We start from the raw sequence: 20,152 nt of genomic DNA, 5'->3' as shown, positions 1-20,152 counted from the left end.
AGAAACCTCAAAAATTCATAAATGAATTTTAGCTGATGTAAGAAACTTCACTAAATCATTCACTGTGAAACTAAGGATGAGTTTCAGCTGTAATCAGGCACAGGGATTTACCTTTCTCAGACCATTTAAGCACAGTAATCATAACTAAGCAATATCAATCTCTAAGCATATCCTCTTCTGCTTTTTATGCTAAATTGCTATAGCATATATCTTGTTATAGCTCTACTAATACTTAAATCACTTTAAGTGAAATTTCCTACAGAAACTGAACATTCAAAGACACAATAAAACAGCTTTCACACAAGCTGGAAACACAACAGAAATTTTTACACTAGTTTTCGGTGACACAGATTTATGCAGTAAAATCTACTGCTACAAGACCCACCAAAAAAAACATGCAGCAAGAGTTCCCACTATTTTCCAGAATTTAATGCAGTTTCCTGTTCAAATAAACTACTGGAATAGATTGAAAGGAAAAGCTTTTGGCCAAGCTACAGCAGGAAAGGCAGCTCCTTTTGTTGCACTGGTACTAACAGAATAACACCTTAGTGACAAAAGTAATGAACAAATGGTAATAAGTGAATCTTTTAAGAAAACAGGGAAGAGTGAGAAACATCCCTCCCCACACACCTACTGTACATGATCAGAAGAATACCTGTAAAAGTTTCCACCGCATATTAAGATCATCCAGTTGACGAGACATCTTTAAAGATGGATAAAGGTCAAGTGGAGACAGCTGGCTGGACAAATCATTCACTGTTTTAACTTTTAAGTTGATGGGAGCAATTTCTTCTCGAAAAGCCTAGAAGGGTAAGAAACACTTATGTTCTGTTGACATCTGAGCAGCACAAAAGTGTAAACTCCACGTGGTGCTGACCTGCCCAATGTGGCGGTTTATGTTAAACAACTGCACACAAGTCAGTTCTCAGCAAAGAAATTTCACTTACTTCAATATTTTTGCTGTATCATTCATATCCACCTTTAAGGAAAAACAGTATGAAACTTACTGAAATGCCTACAAGCAAATTGCACCCCTTAAAGAATTTAATTTATTGGTTCTTTGTGGTGCTGTATGGCTTTAGAGCTTTTCTTTGCAAAAGGAAACATACAATCCTATATTAGGAGCTTTAGCAGCATAGAGCCTGCCAACTGTTCTTAAGACAAAACATTGCTCAGTAGTTATAGTTTTCAAGTATTAAGCAGCTGACAAAAACTCAATTTAAAAACTATTATTGAACTAGCAAAGCATGAAGGAATGTATCTTCTAAGGAAAAGGAGTACAATGTTTTACCTGATTAGAACCAGAGAGTAAAGCTATCACAATGACTAAAAAGAAGTAAAAGGTTTATTGAATCAAATCGAACTAAATACAGAATTAAGACAAAATTGATGCAAGTTTAGTTACAGTTTAAAAAATGCTTCGAATGCCTTGCTTGCTGTGAGCAGTTAAGTGGTCAATCCTGTAAACAGCTTGATTAAACACCATTAAACAAGCCCAAAACAGCTGTAAAGGAAGTATTTTCTTTGGAAAATTTAATTATTTATCTCTCCTCAATAATCACTTCCACTAGGCCAAGGAACAGACAGAACATACTGTTAAGAAAGAAACACTGGGTTTCTGGACAGTCAGTAGGCCTCTATTGCTTCAGCAAATGTTACAGTTTTTCCACAGCAATGAAAATCTGAAAGACTTTGCTTTCATCTACTTTACAGAAAAAGTCATTAAGATATGACAAATCACTTCTTAGCATGAGAACAAGGAACTATTTAGCATTAGCATCTTATTTCTTGCTTTAGCATCTACATTAAAATATACGAGAAGAAGGAAGAGCTCCATTACTCTTTTCAAATCAACAGCAGTCAGGATATTAATTCACCTTTGACTGCCTTTGTTTTAAAGATTTCAGTTCCATTAACCTTGAAAGTAACAATATAATTTGGAGAATGAGGATGCTTACATTGCTATATTTGAAATAATGTAGCCCTGTGAATTCACAGACACTATATACATAGAGAGAATATCTACAGAAACCCAGTTGCAGCCCATTTTATTCTTCTAATATCAGCATCCTATGCTGAAGACATGGATGGTCAGGTACACAACCCCAGGGTGTTCTAATGCTTTTGCTATACTCATTCTTAAACTTAAAAACTGAAAATTTGTGTTTGTAAAACAGAAGCTTAGCAGTAAATGCTGAATTTGCCTGAAACAGCAATCTTCTCTACCTACATGTGCATACCCACATGTTCTCCTGGAATCCATGATATTCACTGCACTGTACTGTTTCCAGTCAGCTTTTCTGGACAATGCTATCAGAAGATATTTCTTCTTGGGGAGCTTTGCATTACCAGGTCCTTACCCAAGCCATGAAGTTAGGCAGGGGATAACAACTACCCATCAAAAGCAGCCATGCCTTGGGGTGCTGAGCCCTGCATGGAACCCAGGCAGCAAGAACTGGTTTTCCCATAGCAACATTATAGGTATGTGTTCTTCAGTTTGAAATAATCCTGGTGAGAAGCCAGGCTAAAGTAAAAGCAAATGTAAATTTCCTCATACAAACAAAAATAGACAATAGGCATGTTTAGCTTGTGAAAGTTAAGGAACATAAATTTAAACTATTTATTTATTTCTGTATGATTAAGAAAGCTCTAAATGTTTTTCTAAAAAGAGAGTTACACTTGATGGCGAAACAGATCTCTGTGTGTATGTAATCCCAGCCAACACTGGGAATGTGGCCGAGTCTCTGGACTTTGAGACTTCAGATGCCATCTTTAAAGACTTTATACTGCACATGGGAATTTCAGCACACACATAGAGTGTATAAATATCTAATATTACTAGAGGGACTAGAATGGAGAGATCTGACACATAAACAAACTAAATATTTCCCAAGAATTCCACACTTACCATAGTTTTCTCAATGTGATCTGGTAATGAATCTATGAGCAAGTCTCCTACAGGTTTCCAGCCATTCCTCACATTTTCAGCCTCCTTCAAATCAGCATCAAGGTCATCCATGGCACACTGAAGATCTTTCAGTTTTTCTAATGCTTTGTCTACTTGCTTCTGCCAGATACTGGCACTGGCATTTAGGTTCTCCCATTTCTCTTTTACCTCCGATGACTGTTTGCGCATGGCTTTGGCAATCTTCAAGGCTTTCTCCTCAGGTGTCAATTCTGCAGAGGAGAATAAGAGTTATATTGTTTATTTCTTATTTTTGTCCAGGTAAACGGATAGTGCTCCTGAAATACACACTCAAGACAGTCAGTAAGTCCAGTGTCGACTGATAATTTATTTCAGCAGGAAAAAGGTAGAAGAAAGTCCACCTTGCTGTAACTGAAATAAACCTCAATCACTACTACTGACAATACAATTCTTGGTCAGAAGATAGGAAAGAAACTATTCCTGACTTCCATATATTATGATACCCACAAAGTAAAAGCAGCTTACTGCTGATTTGTTACTTTTGGAGGGACAGGGAAAGGAAACAGAAGATAGTTCTTCCTTCCCGGGAACTTCATTAGGTAATCTTTGCATCATTTCACGTAGAAAGAGCAAGGACAGTGCTTTGCTCCTGGATCTCTTACCACCACTTTTCACTGTGGCACCAGCATGTCTCTTCATATTCAGCAGCAAAACCCAAGGTACATTAAGTACCATGGGGGGCATGGTTCTGCAGCACTACATCAGTTTTTCTGTGTAAACACTCAAATCCAAAAAGGCTGGTTTAAATAGTTTTTCCAAACCTACAAATATTCTATGAAGCTGTTGACTGAAAAAGAATCAAGCTAATGGTGTACTATTTCTCACAAATTTCAGGCTTGTGTCTAGAACTCACACAACCCAGAAACCCCAGAAAGCCTTCAGTTTGAGACTGAGCAAGACCCAGACAGCTTGAAAGCTAGAAAGAAAATCCGAAAACATCCCCAGCGGGTCCTGCTGTCTGCTGCCTGGGGGTCCTTGCTGAAAAACACTCATGGGAAGCTTGCCACATCAGGGAAGAGTTGCTTCAGTAATGACAAACAAACATAGCCAGTCTCAGAGGATTCCCCTTCTACATAAAAGCAAGCAGAGGAAACTATAATGCAAAAAACTGAGAACAAAAGAAGTAGCAGAGACGTGACATGCACTGAAACTAAGCCAATTGGCCTTCTATTCAGTCCTATATAAAAGCCCTGGAAAAGGTTTATCACAGTACTCTTGTGATTAAAATTCAAGTGTTGCCTATGAATAAATTATACACAATCATGCAGAGATGAAAGTACCATTTCTGTCAGAAGTCAGATGAGACATACCATCTTTCATTTACTCATAGACTGTTCTTAAAATCATTATAACTGACTGAGTTTGGAGTTGCTACTCTAGTTGGAGGAAGGTGAGGGGGCAACAGACAGAAATTGTGTGGGAGGGATGTTTTTGCTTTACCAAGGTCAGATGAATGTCAAAGTAAATGCACAGTTATGGTAGCAAAAGTTACCCAACTGTGCCTCTTATATGCAACTGTTGTCCCATAGCACAAATACAGAAAAGCATATTTTAAGTAATTAACACAAAATAAAACACTGAAATACACTCCAGTTAGTTGCTGAGAAGTCTCTTTTTTCCAGATAAAAAAGTAACAGGGAGTTATTTGGATCACAATCAGAATTTCTGCCCACCAGTTCCACATATTTATTCTGTTTATTCTCTTAAAGTTTTTTCAAATCTTGTTAGCCCATATAGGTATTGATATATGCTGGACTATGATGACTAGAAGAGTATTCTGGTCATCACTAGAAGAGATTCAAGACAATCCAGATGCCATCTGGGGGAAAAAAATCCCACCAACGAAGTGAAGAAAAATCAACCCACAATGCAACCACAATTTGTATTACAACTGTTGATACAGGGAGGAGAGAGTTGCCCAAAAGCACAAGGACCTTGCTGGGAAGTGGTTATGTAGGAGAAACAACAAACAAGGAATGGTAACCAGAGCTAGCACAAAAGAGCTAGACCCTTATTTGGGAATGGGAAAAGATTCCAGGATGATTGGGGTGATACAAGTATCTCAACAGAACTGAAACCCAAAACATGTTTGAAGACCATTTGTCAAATCAATGTTATAGTGCAAGGATCTCTACTACATATTGTATTTGAAAAATATTAATTCATTGCAAGACTGCTTTATTTTACAAAAGCTTTGGAAGTGCTTGTAAACCTTGCACTTAAAAGACATTTACTAGAGAAATAGAGCAAAATACGTGCTTTCATGAGCTATAAACCATTCAGCATATATTCATTTAACAGAAATACATCTTGTATAACTTTATGTTTTCCATCACAAAAGCCCGGGTTATTAATGAGCAACACATTACTTTCTTTCAAGCAGAGATCACATTCTTCAAGATACTGGTTGCATAGCATAAAATTGTAAATCTCAAAGGAAGTGTCTTAACAATAAGATTTTTCTTCTATTAGTTTGGAATTCATTTAACCAGTCTGTCATTACACAAACCAGCAGACAGGATTCCTTTTTGCTGTGAAAAAATTTTACATAGTAGTCGTTTATCTTTTTTTCCTACTTAGTATAAAGTCTTCTCAGTCACCAGTTTGATCAGTGTCTTCCCACCCTCTTTTTTTTAATGGTACTTATTACATTATCCTCACTTCAGCAGCTGCTCAGAGAGTAAGAACAACCTATATTCACTGGACCATCTGTTTACAGGAGAGGACGGTTATTAACTGTTCTTGCAGTCAGGGAAAAGAACTCCTCTTCTGTAGTAAAAAAATCTTGATTTTAATATACATTTTTTTTTGTCACAAACAAAGCCCTGAAAGCTCCAACAGCTTTTCTATTTCTCTAGCACAGCCTGAAGGAAAACTTTCAGGCCTGAATTTTCAGCATGTAGGTTCCTTGCATGCTTACATGTATGGATAATAGTAGTGAAGAAAATTCTTCTTGCTTAAGAACTTATTTTAGACCTCAAACTATTTGGCTGTAGCAGTTTTCATTCTAATCAACAGATTAACCCTTATTATGTAGCCTTGAACTAGTGATCCCTTTCCATCTTGCTGAAATTACAGTAATTTCCTTTCACTTCTGCTAAATTCTTAACCAAATATACTGGAACTGGAGGTTATTTCATTATTGCCTCCTTCTCACATGACATCAAACATTGTCTCTTCCTTGGTTCAATCAATCTTTGCAGCCAAAACAATGTATGACATTGCACTGTGCTCATCATGAAAACTTTCAGAGCATTTGAATAGGCACAATGGCCCATGATCAAACTCCTAAACAGAAGACCCAAAAGAAGTGCTATCATTGCATCATGAAGTTTTTAGCAGTGCTGAAGAGAAAGCATTGTCTGAGCTTCTTACAACCTTGACAGAAAACTTAGTCCTGATGTGATGGGAACAGGAAGCTTAAGAACAAGCAGTAGTTGGTTAAATGTTAAATGTAAATACATTTCCACCCAGAGAACAACACGTATTTCAGATAAAACTGGGACACAATAGAGCCTACAAGTCAGGAATGAATATGACTAGGTTTATATTCCAAGGCCCTCATGAATAAAAAAATCCCAAACAATCAACCAATAATAAAATTAACCATTTTGAACTCCAGCCAGCCTGTTTCCATTAAAATCCTCTAAGTTTGCACTCCACACCACTCAGCAAGTGGAAACAATTTCCTTAAACTTTACTAATATGGCTCCGAGCAGACAACCATGTAGACCCTACAGGATGAATTTCAAAGCTTTACCAAAGCAGACTAGACTTATAAGGGTGACTAAAAAAGCTAATTTTGAAAATGAGAGAGAGAATTATTCTGTGATTCTCTCATGGGTAAATGCACATTTCTCTTATCATAGGAAGAAACTGTTAGAAGACATGTGTGAATGAGCGCCAACTAAAACAAAAGCAGCAATGTTGAAAATAGCATAATTAGTTTCTGGATATGATTCCACTGACTTCCAGTGGGCTACATCCTCTTCATTCTCCTAAGCACTTCTAATTCACAGTCAAGACTTCATACTCAGTCCAATTGAACAGCAGAGGGGAAAAAAAAATCCCAGTAGTGTCTAGCTACTAGTGTAGCTACTAGTATAGCTAGTATAGCTACTAGCTAGTGATAGCTAGAGAACAAACCCAAATTATTTGGAATAGAAATGCTGCCTCCTATATACTAGAAATGCTGCCTGCTATATACCTGTTATATATTAGAAAAGAATAAATTTTTCTATCTGCCTATTTTCAGCGAGATCTTCCCTGCAAAAGGAAAAATTACAGCAGAGAAATTTACCTAAACATGAGTGATGGTAAGCAAAAACAGTTCAGCTTTTGTTTATGCCTGAAACAGGTAAAGATATTGTCCCCCTACAAGTTTATTAAAAGTATCTACATACAATCCACTGATGCTTATTAACAGATTTCTTTTATAACACAGATTTCTTTTATAACATAGATGTGATTTATGGGGCTTTCTATTCAATTAATGGGAGATAACAGATGGTAAATACTTATTTTTAAATGTTGTGTTTATCACAACAACCTTTGCTACCAAATAGCAGCTTTCAAAGTTAAGAATCTAATTGTCTTAAAAAATTAAGTTACTGAAGTAGTTGGACAACACTGCAGACTCCCGGAACCATTCACTATTACAATGACAATCAGTGTAGTGGCCTGTGATGATCTGCTAAGATGTTTCACTGCTTCAGTGGAAATGTAAGGACAGAATTTCAGCAAAGTTTTATCATCAGTTCATAGAGCTCTAGGGACATAAAATATGGAATCTGCTTTCCTTTGTCTTTCCAATGGCCTGTAACCTTACAGTACATGGAATTAAAAAGCCAGCTGTAACTATGCCATAGAGAAATATAATCAACTTTTTTAGATCAAAGTTTTCTCCTATACTATGGCCAAGTGAAAAAAATGCTAAAAACATAAGCACTTTCAATTTCTTTAGCCTGTCCATCCATGAAATTCAGCAGCTAGCCTGCTGGCTTATTATTCATCTCTATTCAGATGCTGAGGCAGCTCAAATACAGGAAAACTGTGAAGCTTGGTTTTTTGTCATGGGACCTCTACAGAAACATGGCAAAACAAAAGCAGAAGAAAAGACATATGGGAGATGCAATTGACTAAGAAAGTAGTTTCCTGGAAGATAGAGAACTCTGACTGAATGTGCCAGTTACTCTCTGGTACAGTAGAAGGCCAGCACAAGAAGCATAAGGTGAAGATGGGGAAAGAAGAAACCAAGGCTTACTCATAACCTGAAACTACATTCTTGTCATATGCTTGAAATTAACGAGACCATTACAGGAAATAATGGGTGATCATAAGGCATGCTGTAACAAACGTTCTCCTTAGATGGAACAATAAATGTGTGTGTGTATACATATATATGCACAAGTCCTTCAAAGAGGTCTCAGTCAGACAAGTTCAAAACTGATTGTGATCAGTTTTCTCCTAAATCTCTCTTATTCTTTGCCCTTACAACAATAACCTCCCTAGCATGAAAAGACCTGTGGTGAAAGAGAAGACTATCAAAAATATTGATTTTAAAAAAATAGATTTAGAGGTTGAAGAAAATAGAAAACAATGTCACAACTTTTATCATCTTCAGATTAGCTAATCATTCCCTCAAAACGACTCCTTCCCTCATACAAGGTAAGAAATAACCTCAAGAAACTGTGATTTCCAATTAATGCAAGTTTGAGTTAGTAAAATAATTTCGCAACAGACTGTCAGTTTAGAATCCATAACCACACTCCATGTTTATCAACATGAAGTGGACTTCATTGAAGTTAACAAGTTAACTTTGATCAACTACAGAGAACACCAGTGACCAAGAGGCTGACAGAAAATTAAAAACAAAAAAATCTTAAAAGCAAACTAAAGCCCACATCCTTCACTGATAATGGTTAATCTGAAGAAAAATTGTGTGCCTCTGGCTGTCTTCTAGTTCTGAGATTAAGTTTTCTGGAGACTCATGGCATCAGTTGTCAGAAAAAATTTACTAGACTCACTCCTAGGTGAAAATTAACAGCTTATTACATATATATGAGCTCAGACAGAATGATTTAAAGACAGCTTTTGGCCTGAAGGTCTATTAATCTACAGAAAGTGCAGGCCTGTTCTGCACAGGGTGCGAGTGCCCACTGCCAGCAGCGGGAGCTTCATTGGGGTCTCTGGAAGAAGAGGCTGGAGTTGCCCAGTGCCAGGGACAGCAGACCCTAGTCAACTCACCATGGGGCACACCTGAGGCCCTCAGCCACACTGGTGGCACCTCAGAGAAAGTGCATTTAAGAAACAAAAAACACCAGAAAGGAGGAGGGAACCAACAAGAGAAACAGCAGAAGGAACACCAACGTCAGAGAAGGAGGAACGACCCCGTGGTAAGGCAGATTTTCCCCACGGAGGAAAGGTGTGAGAGGAAAGAAGCAGGAGAAAGAAGCTGCTAAGCTAACCATGAAGTCACTGCCTTCCCACCCTCTTGTGCCACTTGTTGCCCTCTGAGCGTGACCGGCATCACAAGGCAGGGTAGGGACAGGAATGAGGGAGTCAAGCTGAGTCTGTGAAAGGTGGGAAAAAAGCCGTGGTTTTAATGTTTGTGAGGCTTTTTCCCCACTACAAACCAACTTAGTATTTAATTATTTATTTTAAATGGCAATAAATAGTTTGTTTTCCCTGAGCTAAACCTGTTAGGTCCACAGCAGTAGTTTGTACAGGATCTGCATCTGTGACCCATCTGATCCTCATCCTTACTCATGAGCTTTTTCTCTCATGCTCTTCCCATCTCCTGCTTCCTTTCCACTGCAGTGGAAGACATAAGTGGATGGGTGGGAGTTTGGCTGGTAGTCAAGACTAACCCATCACATGCTCAAAAAAGAAAGTCCATGGAAGTACTGAGTGTGAAGAAGAAAGAAGAAAAGAAGTTCAGTGCACATGTGTGAGGCTCCTCAGTCTGAACTTATGACTGGTTGTTAAATACAATGGCTTGGCCAGAGACACGCACACATCACCTGCAGACCATGGATGTCATTGCAACACAGTTTACCATGGTCATCAAATTCCCTGTTATACTGCTCTCACTGCCATTGGTATAACACAAAATAATAATAATTTTCATCATAATAGACAGGATAGCAAGAATTTATGATGCATCTTATAATCTGAAGTTTGCATTTGCAGTTTGCAGCCGGTCAATCAACACTGACTAGATCATTGATATCAAACCCTATAAGAAAATGAACATTTTGCATTGGCAGAGTTTTATGTGCTAGCATCATTTGCACTGAGAGGTTCTATGATTTTGAGAAGAGAATCTGCAATTTCAAACTTCTGTATGAAAGAATGAACAGATATACAGAGAGCATCCTTACTTTTCAACTGCAAGGCTGCTTGTCATCTAGACCAACTAAAACATTAGAGATGCCATAAAGCAAATGGGTTTGAGAGGAAAGAGAAACAGAACATCTTCAGGAGTCAGGAGCTCAAAACAGGAGTCAACCAAGGGCACCAGCAGCACTAATCAAGGAGATAAATGGTTCATTGCCTTTAATCATCAGCTATTCAAGACTTTGTGATAAAGCTGAACTGGGGAATATGAAACCACGTAAAAATTTGTACAGAAATAACGCAAAGTATGGATGCAGGAGATTAGCTGTTTCCACTGAACAAACTGAAGAAGTTTGCAATGGAGATGTATAAGATGATGTATGGAAATAAAAAACTAACTCCTGATAAAAGCAGATATACTGTAATTTTGTAAATTATACAGAACAGTAAATTGTTCACACCTTACAGCAACTGACAGTTCTGCAAAAGCAGATTATTACCTTTTCTGAGAACAGCTCTTGTGTGACTAAAAGTAAGACTTCATAATGCTGTAGCTTATATCAGACATATAACTGTAGAACTTACAGAGATCATTTCCTATTTTGTGGTTGTGGGGGAGTGGAGAAAACTTTTCGCAGGTGTCTGATATTTGGAGTAATATCTCAACAAATACTATGCAAAAACAGTTTCTAACATAGCTGTAGTTCCATTCCTTAGCAAGGATTTACCCAACATTCAAATCCTAAGAATTCTGTAATGACTTCCTTCCTAAAGTAGATTTATTTTACTTCTAATGAGATACACCACTAAACATGCTTATTTCTATTTGTAGAGAAAAACTTTGCAATAGACATATAGATGTTTGAATGGGAATCCTTGAAGTACTATTCTGATTACATTTAACGTGCATATGTTATTATGTTAAGAAAAAAGAGCAGAAATATCATTAGTGTTTTGAACCAAAAATTGAAAAAAGCAGAAGAGATGTTTCTACTTCTTCTGTGAAAATGTTACAAATTTCCATTAAAATCTTACAAGGCAGAGAAGTAACCCTTGAGTCTAAAACAGAAATAAAAGCCATCAGGATGCCATTCAGAAGATTCTGAGGTCTGAGTAAGTAACTGGGATATAAAATATGTACTAGAGACATGCAAGTCTTTTCTCTCTTTTTTTGACCCTCCCCAGCAGTGAGTATTTTCTGACCTGTTTTTGAATGCAAGCTCCTCCTTGGTTCCTCAGGCCCCTCAATGGGTTGGTCAGCAAGGAAAACTCGTGCCTGGTCCACAGCGTTGAGAACAGTTTGCTCTTTTTCCTTCAGTTCACGCCTCAGTGCCTTTTGGGAAGGGAAAGAAGAATTCACTTGTTACTTGACCTTGTGAACGATATCATTTTCTCTGCTTTCATCTCTCCAACCACACCTGCCTAGTGAGTGAGTAATAGCCAGCGTTAATCAGACTGCAAGATAAAAATGCAAATTTTACAAAATAGAAGGAGCAAGAAATTGAAGCTGGAAAGGTAATTTTTAGGAAGTTGACTTGAAGAAAGGAATACAAGAAAGGTGATGATGGTAAGTTTAAAAAAAGACTAACAAACAAATTACTACATTAAAATTCCATTAGAAAGTAAATTTAATGGGTTTATTGCTTTCAACAGGATTGCTAATATATAGTAGATTGCTACAACAGTGTTTACTTTTTTGATAGCTGGAATAACAGCAATTTGCATCTACTAAGACTTCAGGAAATTACTTTACAAATGCTAAGGTGAATTGCAAAAATTATTAACATTCCTTAGAAAACGAAACATCCTGTTTCTGTCTGCTATTTACTAATATTTTTAAAATTTAGAAAACATGTATCAAATTTTAGTGTGATCACACATTCTGAAAAAGCAATTTTTTAAACTAATAAAAAAATATTTAGATCTTAATTATGCAAAAATCCTTTGAAACTTATATACAGAAAGAAAAAAAAAATCAATTTTTATGTAAGATCTTTTCATGGTGGTAGAAACAATTTCATGATATTATGCTCTCCAGCACCTATGACTTGATTAAAGGTTTAAGTGTAACCAACCTTTAAAAAAATAAAAAGTTTATAAGTAGTCAGCTGTTATGTTTCTTATGAAGCATTTTCTTCCAGCATAAAGCATAAATCTCTCCCACCTAGAAGGAAACCACTTTTCCTGTTTTATTTGTATTCTTTTCTACACACAGAAACACAAAAGAAGATACTTCAAACATTATTAAAATGCTATGTTTATTTTTTACAGTATATTTTTTAGTTCTTATTTAAAAGTCAAGGCTTATTTTGCTGTCACAATTTCCTAAGGCTCCATTCCAGATCAAAATGCAGTTAGCCAGTGCTGACAAGATTATATAATAAAATTAGTGTTCTACTACACAAAAGTTTGAAAAACAGATATCATAAAAGCATCTCAAATGCTGTCTTTATCTTTCCATTACTTAGTCTCTTGATGCAACAATAACAATAAACACCCTCATCTCAACTTTAGCTTAGCAGGAGGCAAGATGTTACTTTTCTTCCCTCCTTCCCCACTTCATTCCTTTATCTCCCTCATCTTTCCAAATCCTTCCATTCTATTGCTTCAAATAAAATAAATAAATAAACAAACACGTAAATAAAGACAGAATCCCAAGAAAAACTAAGCACTGAAAGCTCAGTAACCTCGATTACATTTAGGGACCTGCATTATACTGTCCAGTAAGCATTAACTCGTGTATTTATACAAACACTCTTCAGAACAATGTTCTCTGTATACTTCTGTATACCAATGATATTCTTTGTAGGATTCAGTACATGCTAGATGTAGTAAGTAATGAAAATTGCCATTTAAAGCACAAACCTTCTTTATTTAAAAAAAAAATTACAGAAATGAAAGTATTGTAAAAGCAACATTCCTGAAGAATCTCTCCAGTTCTTCACAGTATGTATCAATATTTTAGTTTCACATTACACACACTAGAATAAGACACTTTGAATCATCCACAGGTTACAAATAATTAAGGCATTCTCTATGTAGGAATTTGTTTCAAGAAAGAAAGAAAGTTTGTATGGTTAGAAAAATTCCCCATTTAGAAAAGACTTTTTGGTTAGTAGAAACTGTGTGGATGCATCAGTAAAATATATTTTAATTTCAAAAACTTGTCAGAAACAGAGGGCTGATTACTACACTTTGAAGTAGGGAATATTTCTAGATTTACTTTTCTCCCCTCCATATAACATCCAAAATATTTCCAAAGCATACAAGAAAAAGAAGGCTACGTCACATTTTGAGTATGCTAAAAAATTCCAGCAGTTAGAAACAATCTAGAGATGGATCTTTTACTCTGTCTCTCCTGTTTACCCTCACATAGCGCCTTTCATCAATTTCTCCTGACCCTCAATAAAACTTCAATCAAGTTTGACCTAAGAGACCTTGGATTTAATTCACCAACATCCCTGCCATTGAAGTAGTTCAAATTGAAGTTGACAACAAAAGATTTTAAGAGTTTGGCCCATACAGCTCATCAACTATAAGTCATTCATAGCAATCCTTATCAATATTTTTATAGAGAACTCAGCATAAAATAAACCATACACTGAAATAATACTACTAAAATAATTTGGCAGTAGAGTACCTTGAGCAAAATCCAGATTTCTTAGATTACATTTTGTTTTGTTTTTTTCTTATACCACAGGTGCAAAAATAATGCACTCAGACTTGCATAACCTTTCCTTAGCAATACTCAATATATTTCTCTGTCCCTCTCTGCCAGCAAACAAGAAGAGCAATGAGACTACACAATGCAAGGATAACCAAGCATACCAATAATACTATCTCTTGTCCCAGCAAACCTCTCTGCAATAGAACAAAGAAGAAACCCACTTATAAATCTGATCTTGAGCTGAAATTTCATCTGTTTTGAAAAGACAAAATAAAGATTTCAATGAAAAAATCATATCTAGAGGAACACTACAGAGTGAAAGTAAGTCATAAAAAGCCCAGCAAGGAACAGAAAATGTTTTTATATAATAAGAAGTACAATCACATATTTTAGTGGTTTATTTAGCTTTTCAAGAGATGGCTACTCAGAATGGATGTGCCTCCTTCAGTAGACAAGGATATTACTTCTTTCTCCTTTTGTCAAAAGAACTAAAACAGCTAAAGAATTTGTAAGCTTTGAGTGGAGCACAGGCTTTAGTAGAGGGTGAATTCCGCTCCTGTTGCTGAGTATGCGTTTCAGGGAGAAAATAAGGAGAAAACTGATTCCAGAGTTCTGATATAGATTCAGTAGGTGAAGGTATGGAAAAAAAAAAAACCTTGAGAAGCATCTCAAAAACTTGTCAGTGAAAATTGCCTACTAATAAGCTAAAAACATGGATGCAAGTATTTTTTGAGTCCTGTTGAGCATTCAGATATGAATAGAAAATGAAAAAGTGAACACTGAGCACAGAGATAATGCCTTTATTTTGCCCCCACTATGCTTTTTTATGTTTACAAAAGCAAAATAATATTTTAAATTATACTGGTCATACAAAAAGGGGCTGTACACAACTTGGTCAGTAATTCACACCACAATATTTCATACAACAATTATAAATTGCAAAATTACTATATACTTTGGGTAATGGTTTAAAATGAAAGCTTCACTTCCCTCAGTAATCTGACAAGTGACAGGCCGTTAAATCCAATGTCTACGGTTTACACAGTTCTGTTGCATTTGCAAATCCACTGTTACTTCCTACATAAACCAGGACATGCAAGAGTCCTGGAAAAACCAACACTAATTTTAGACATTCTTGATTCTTATAACAGAGAGGAAAAAAGCCCTGAAAACCTAAAATCTGGTGTGCTGATGCAGTGTCAACACAAACTATTTTCATAGCTGACCCTAAACAATACTAGCCAAAAATACCTTAAAAAAACCTGCTTTGAAAAAAGTCTTCCACTAGTAGATGAACATGTGCTTAAAAAACTACACTCTTGAAATATCTTGTGCAGCATTAAACAAAGCAATGAGTACAATCAGCACTGCAGCATTCATTTTGTAGGTATGAGGTCTCAAGTTAGCCTACTACTACGGTGGAGTAACCCAGGACCCAACTAACACAATCTTCCTCTCAGGAAAGAGAAGGGCTTCCATGATCTTCAACCATGAGCCAGTGATTTACTCTCCACATTGATTTGTTCCTCTTTCAGTGACTGCAAAACATATGTTACTCCCTTTATAACTCTGGAAATGCAGACAGACCATTTCCTCTGTCACACCAAGATAATCAAACCTATTTGCCCTCTCTTCATTAAAGATACATCTGATTTCTAAAACAAAACCCAACTCTTCTTGTAAGACAAGATTTCTAAAGGAAGTTGCCTAAACCAGGGCATTACAAAATTTCTGTTGGGAATGCTTTGCAGCTGGGTCTTTCCCTCTCTTGGAAAATTTAAAAGCTATCAAACTTTTGCTATTGTGATTTTTACACTGTTTAGCGTATCCTGAAAGCTCCTATTTCCTTCAGCTCCACCTTAAAATTGCTTTTGAGCATAGTAAGTGGACTTCCAAAATTACTCACTGTTAATTTGCAGTCTTTTTTTCTCTTTTGAATTGTACAGACTTGTACAGAATAATTCAAGGAGCAGATCTGCTTAATAGTTCCAACAGATGAAGGCAAAGCTAATTTCAAAGAAAACACATGGGATGTTTCTTAAAAACAGAACATATTTAAATCAGGTCTCATTATGCACTCTTTCAAGGAAGTAAAGATGCATGTTATTGTAACTCATATCAGTTCAGCACACTGTAGCCTTATGTGCCAATCAGCAGCTCCTGTAGCATTTAATTACTTATTCATCTTCATTCTGCACCCGGTGCTTGAAAACTCCTGTTACTTTTATACACTAAATTGAAATGGGAAAAAATAATCTGTGGCATTTAACAGGATGGGGAGAATAAGCAGGATGATTGAGCAAACTCAGAGCGAGATGAGGAATTGTTTATAAAGATCATATAGAGATAAAGGTTGTGACTGAGTCTCTGCCAGCTGTCTCCATCACTAAAGAATGAACTAGAAAGAAAATAAGCTTAGCATGTTTAAAAGCTGTTCTTTCCTGTCAGATACTATTTAATGGAACATGTACACACAAAATTTCAAAAGTGTTTTGGTCTCTGTACACATCTCTCTGTAAAAGTCAATTTTATGTGTCCACCCCATCTGATAAGGAAAACAGTCAAATAAAGAGCAATATTTGAGACTGTGCAGCCCACCATGCACTTGCCTTTTACTACTTCATACAAAATCTATGTGGCAAGAGACATAATGAAGGAAAAAAATGGTGCCTAATACACAACCATTAATACCTAGAGATACAAAGACACATGTAGCACATGAGACATTAAAGATCAGACAATATCCTACATGTTCTGATAAATGAGTGACAGTGACCAACACCAGAATAGGGCAAGAAAAGGAAATATGAGAGTGGGGTGAAAAAAAAAAAAAAAAAAAGGAGAAAGCTGTTTGCCTTCACAATAAATATATATTGTAGATATCTCAAAAAGGACTGAAGAGAAGTGCCAAAGGCTGCATTTTTCTAAATTGTCTCTCAGTATACCATTTGCCACTTTCTCTCTCTTTTGCTGTAGTGTCAATAAAGTGTGCAAATAGGGTGTCAGCTACCAGGGTTCAATGTGAGTGTAGACCTGGAAGTCACATCGACAGCAAATTCCTCCTTTTTGCCTGCATGCACAAGGAAACGAAACTGACAGGAATTTAAAAGCATAGAAGTGGGCAAAAGAGAATTAGACTATGCATGCTGGTGATCTCTTACCAGAGGCAAATAAATGTTAGCTTACTTAAGACTTTCCCTTTGATTTATCAAAATAAATGCTTCAGGCCAGAAATATGGGCACTTTTTCACTGAGACTGTCTTGTCTCTTGATAATTTCCCTTCTCTCTCTGGAGAAGTGCATGTGATCATGACTACCCACTGAAAACACCACCTACCTCTGAATATGCACGAATAAACACCCATGACATAAAATAAGCATCTAAAACATCTCTCAAACAAAGTACCTTGCAATAGTGCAGCCAGAGAGACAGAGGAAAGAAAGTGTGCTGAGTCACTACTGCTCAGGCTCAGAGACAAGAAACACAAAGCTGTTGCTAACATTGTAAAAACTGATAACCAGTAAACTAATAATCTCAAACTACATCTGTACATTCCTGTGAGACACTTCAATACAAGGAAGGATAACTGACTTTCTTCTGAACTTGTTACAGGTCAAAACCAGTAAGGCTATTGCCTCCATTTTCATCCAACAGCATTTTAAAATCACGAAAAGATGTTTTGAAGCCTGTTTGGAAAAGCCACACTTAAAATAACCTCTTGAGGACTTTGAAAGGCCTCCTTTGTACACTAGAAAAAATCCACAATGCACAAAAGCAGAAGTAAGCCTCATTGTCACACAGATTGCATTAAAAAAGACATTAAAAAGCTATTCTTAAATTAAAGATAAGAGAGCTATGCTTTTTCTTAAAATTTAATTTTTTTTTTCACAGTCAGTTTTCCAAGAAAGAACTTTTTTCTGAAGCAAGAACTGCAAGTCCTACATTCCCTAGAGATGTTACAGGATCTAAATCCAACTAGATAGGAAGACCCCTGCTTAATTGAGCAAAGGTTGCAAAATAGGAGGCATGATGATGTTCATTAATATGTCTTCCAGCACCAATAATCTTATGTAACTTGATTTCTTATTTCCTAGTCCACCGAAATGAGACTTTGTGTTTCTAGGTCAATGATAACCAAGACTTGGTTTCCCAGAGAAGTTTGGAAGCTCAACAGAGCATAGTATTTAGGGTCTGGAAAACATGGAATGCCTAAAGATTTTTCTATTTTTCCTTAAAATTTATTTATTTTTGTTGGGGGTGGGGTATAGTTTAAATATGATTAAGAACTACATTGGGAGAAAAAACCCATACCGTGCGTCCTTGAACAAATGCCAAAGACATTATCATCAAAAAGCTTTTTTAAAAATATATAATTTTTTCCTAACAAAAGTGAAAAGACAGGCTTCAGTGTGCTAATGTGAATTCTCTACTGAATCCACTACTGAAATCCCCAGAAATATAACTACTCTGCCTGTGGAACCCTTCTGTGATGGGTTTGCTGCTCCGTGCATATCCACTGAACTTGCTTTGTTGGCTATTTTTCTCTTCTTCAATAAGCAATTTTTTATATTCAATCCTTGCTTTGTACTTCACTGTACCATGAATACTACAAAAGTATCATCTAAACGGCAGAACCAAATCTGATACAATATTCCTATTTTGCTCATCTAGCAAGTTTCTAATATAAGTGAGCATATTTTGATTTAAATCCTTTGTAATATGACAGCTAAAAAAGGGTATGAGACTCATTAAATTTGATGGCTTGCATAAACTACACAAAAGCAGGCTTGGTTTACAATGCTATCCCATAGTAAAAAATGTTTTTAATGAAGCTTTTAGAAAAAAATCTGTTTAACATATCTAATCAGAATTTAATACAAGAATCCATACAGACTGTACCCCAGAGACAGCAAAAATGCCTGAATCAGATTGGAGACTGAAAGAGGAAGAGAGAGTGAAGCTGTTGCAACTTTCTACTCTTCATGTAGTGGAGAAAAAGTATTTACTTTTACACAACAGCAGTCATCACCCTGCTAGCAGTGGAACCAATTTTCAAATAGCAAACTCCAGAAAAACACATTCAGGTTTACATCAAAAGGGCTATAGTGTGCTTTTGGTGAAGGAAACTAATCCCACCAAACCCTACTATGGAAGCATGACAGCTATTAGATGCCCACAACCTTGCAAGACTTGACCTCTTTTTATTCCCATATTTATTTATTTTATAGTAAATCAGTGGTGTCATCAGAGGCATTTTCATATATCTCTGATCGACAGAAGGCAGGAGGAGAACTAACCCTCTGTAGTTGCACCATTTTTCTTTTGCCTGTGTCACCAGACTCTGCTCCTGTCAGAAACAGAACAACTACTTTTATGTAACTTAGGGACAATCCAGAACCTTTAATCTAAAGTATACAAGAACTGGTGTCCAGACACGGGGGACTGACTGAAAAAAATCAGCAAAGATAAAATAATATTTTAAACTGCCTGCCAAAAAAACCCTTGAAAAACCCCACAGGAAAAGATCACTGTACAACGCCAAATAAAGCACTGCACTGAGTCTATTTCAAAGACATTTAAAAACATTATATCCTCTAAAAAGCAACCTTAAAGACAAGACAATATACCATCAAAAAAAGGATCCATTTCAGATGAAACTGTTTTGTAAAGCTGTCTGCAGAACAGAAGTTACTTTCATCCACACTCTTCAAAGTTTTACCTCCTTTGAAGAAGCAAAGGAAATTTGTGTCCTCAATGCTAACTCTGATTAGCTTCAAACTGTGTAACTGTGCACTGCACAGTGTATAACTGGGTAGCTTAGGATAACAGTTAATACTCAGTTGCATAAAACCCAACAAATGAGTTTGTGGTGGAAACACTGTCAGCATCAAACTCCATCTTTCCTTTATGGGTTTCAACCAGTATAACTTCTGCTTTTTATGTCAGAAAATACTCAGAGAAAAAGGGGGAGGGATAAAGAACACACACACAAAAAAAAGCATTATTCTGTTTATGCATCCAAAACATGTACCGCCTCCAGCCTGACACAAGACACACAAAACATCTGCTGCACATTACATGGTTTATTACTTAATTGAGCAAGAGCCCTCAAATATCCTGTTAGCACTGCCTATTTTCCTGTACCCTTAGCAGTAAGCAA

At 36.4% G+C, this 20,152-nt stretch overlaps 1 protein-coding gene across 6 annotated transcripts in view; it reads right to left on the bottom strand.

The window, feature by feature from the left end:
- The window catches only part of UTRN (utrophin), a 341,485-nt gene that overhangs the window by 75,887 nt on the left and 245,446 nt on the right, over positions 1-20,152 (bottom strand). For all 6 annotated transcript variants that reach the window (XM_064708388.1, XM_064708386.1, XM_064708389.1 and 3 more), the window contains 3 exons: positions 11,528-11,657; positions 2,909-3,177; positions 656-802 (listed from right to left, as the gene is read on the bottom strand). In XM_064708388.1, coding sequence (XP_064564458.1) covers positions 656-802; positions 2,909-3,177; positions 11,528-11,657 — 546 coding nt within the window. The remainder of the gene's footprint in view (positions 1-655; positions 803-2,908; positions 3,178-11,527; positions 11,658-20,152) is intronic.

This window comes from Zonotrichia leucophrys, chromosome 3 (assembly GCF_028769735.1).
Source record: "Zonotrichia leucophrys gambelii isolate GWCS_2022_RI chromosome 3, RI_Zleu_2.0, whole genome shotgun sequence".
NCBI lineage: Eukaryota > Metazoa > Chordata > Aves > Passeriformes > Passerellidae > Zonotrichia > Zonotrichia leucophrys.
Note: the sequence above shows the minus strand (reverse complement) of the source record. Positions and strands in the feature narration are given on the sequence as shown.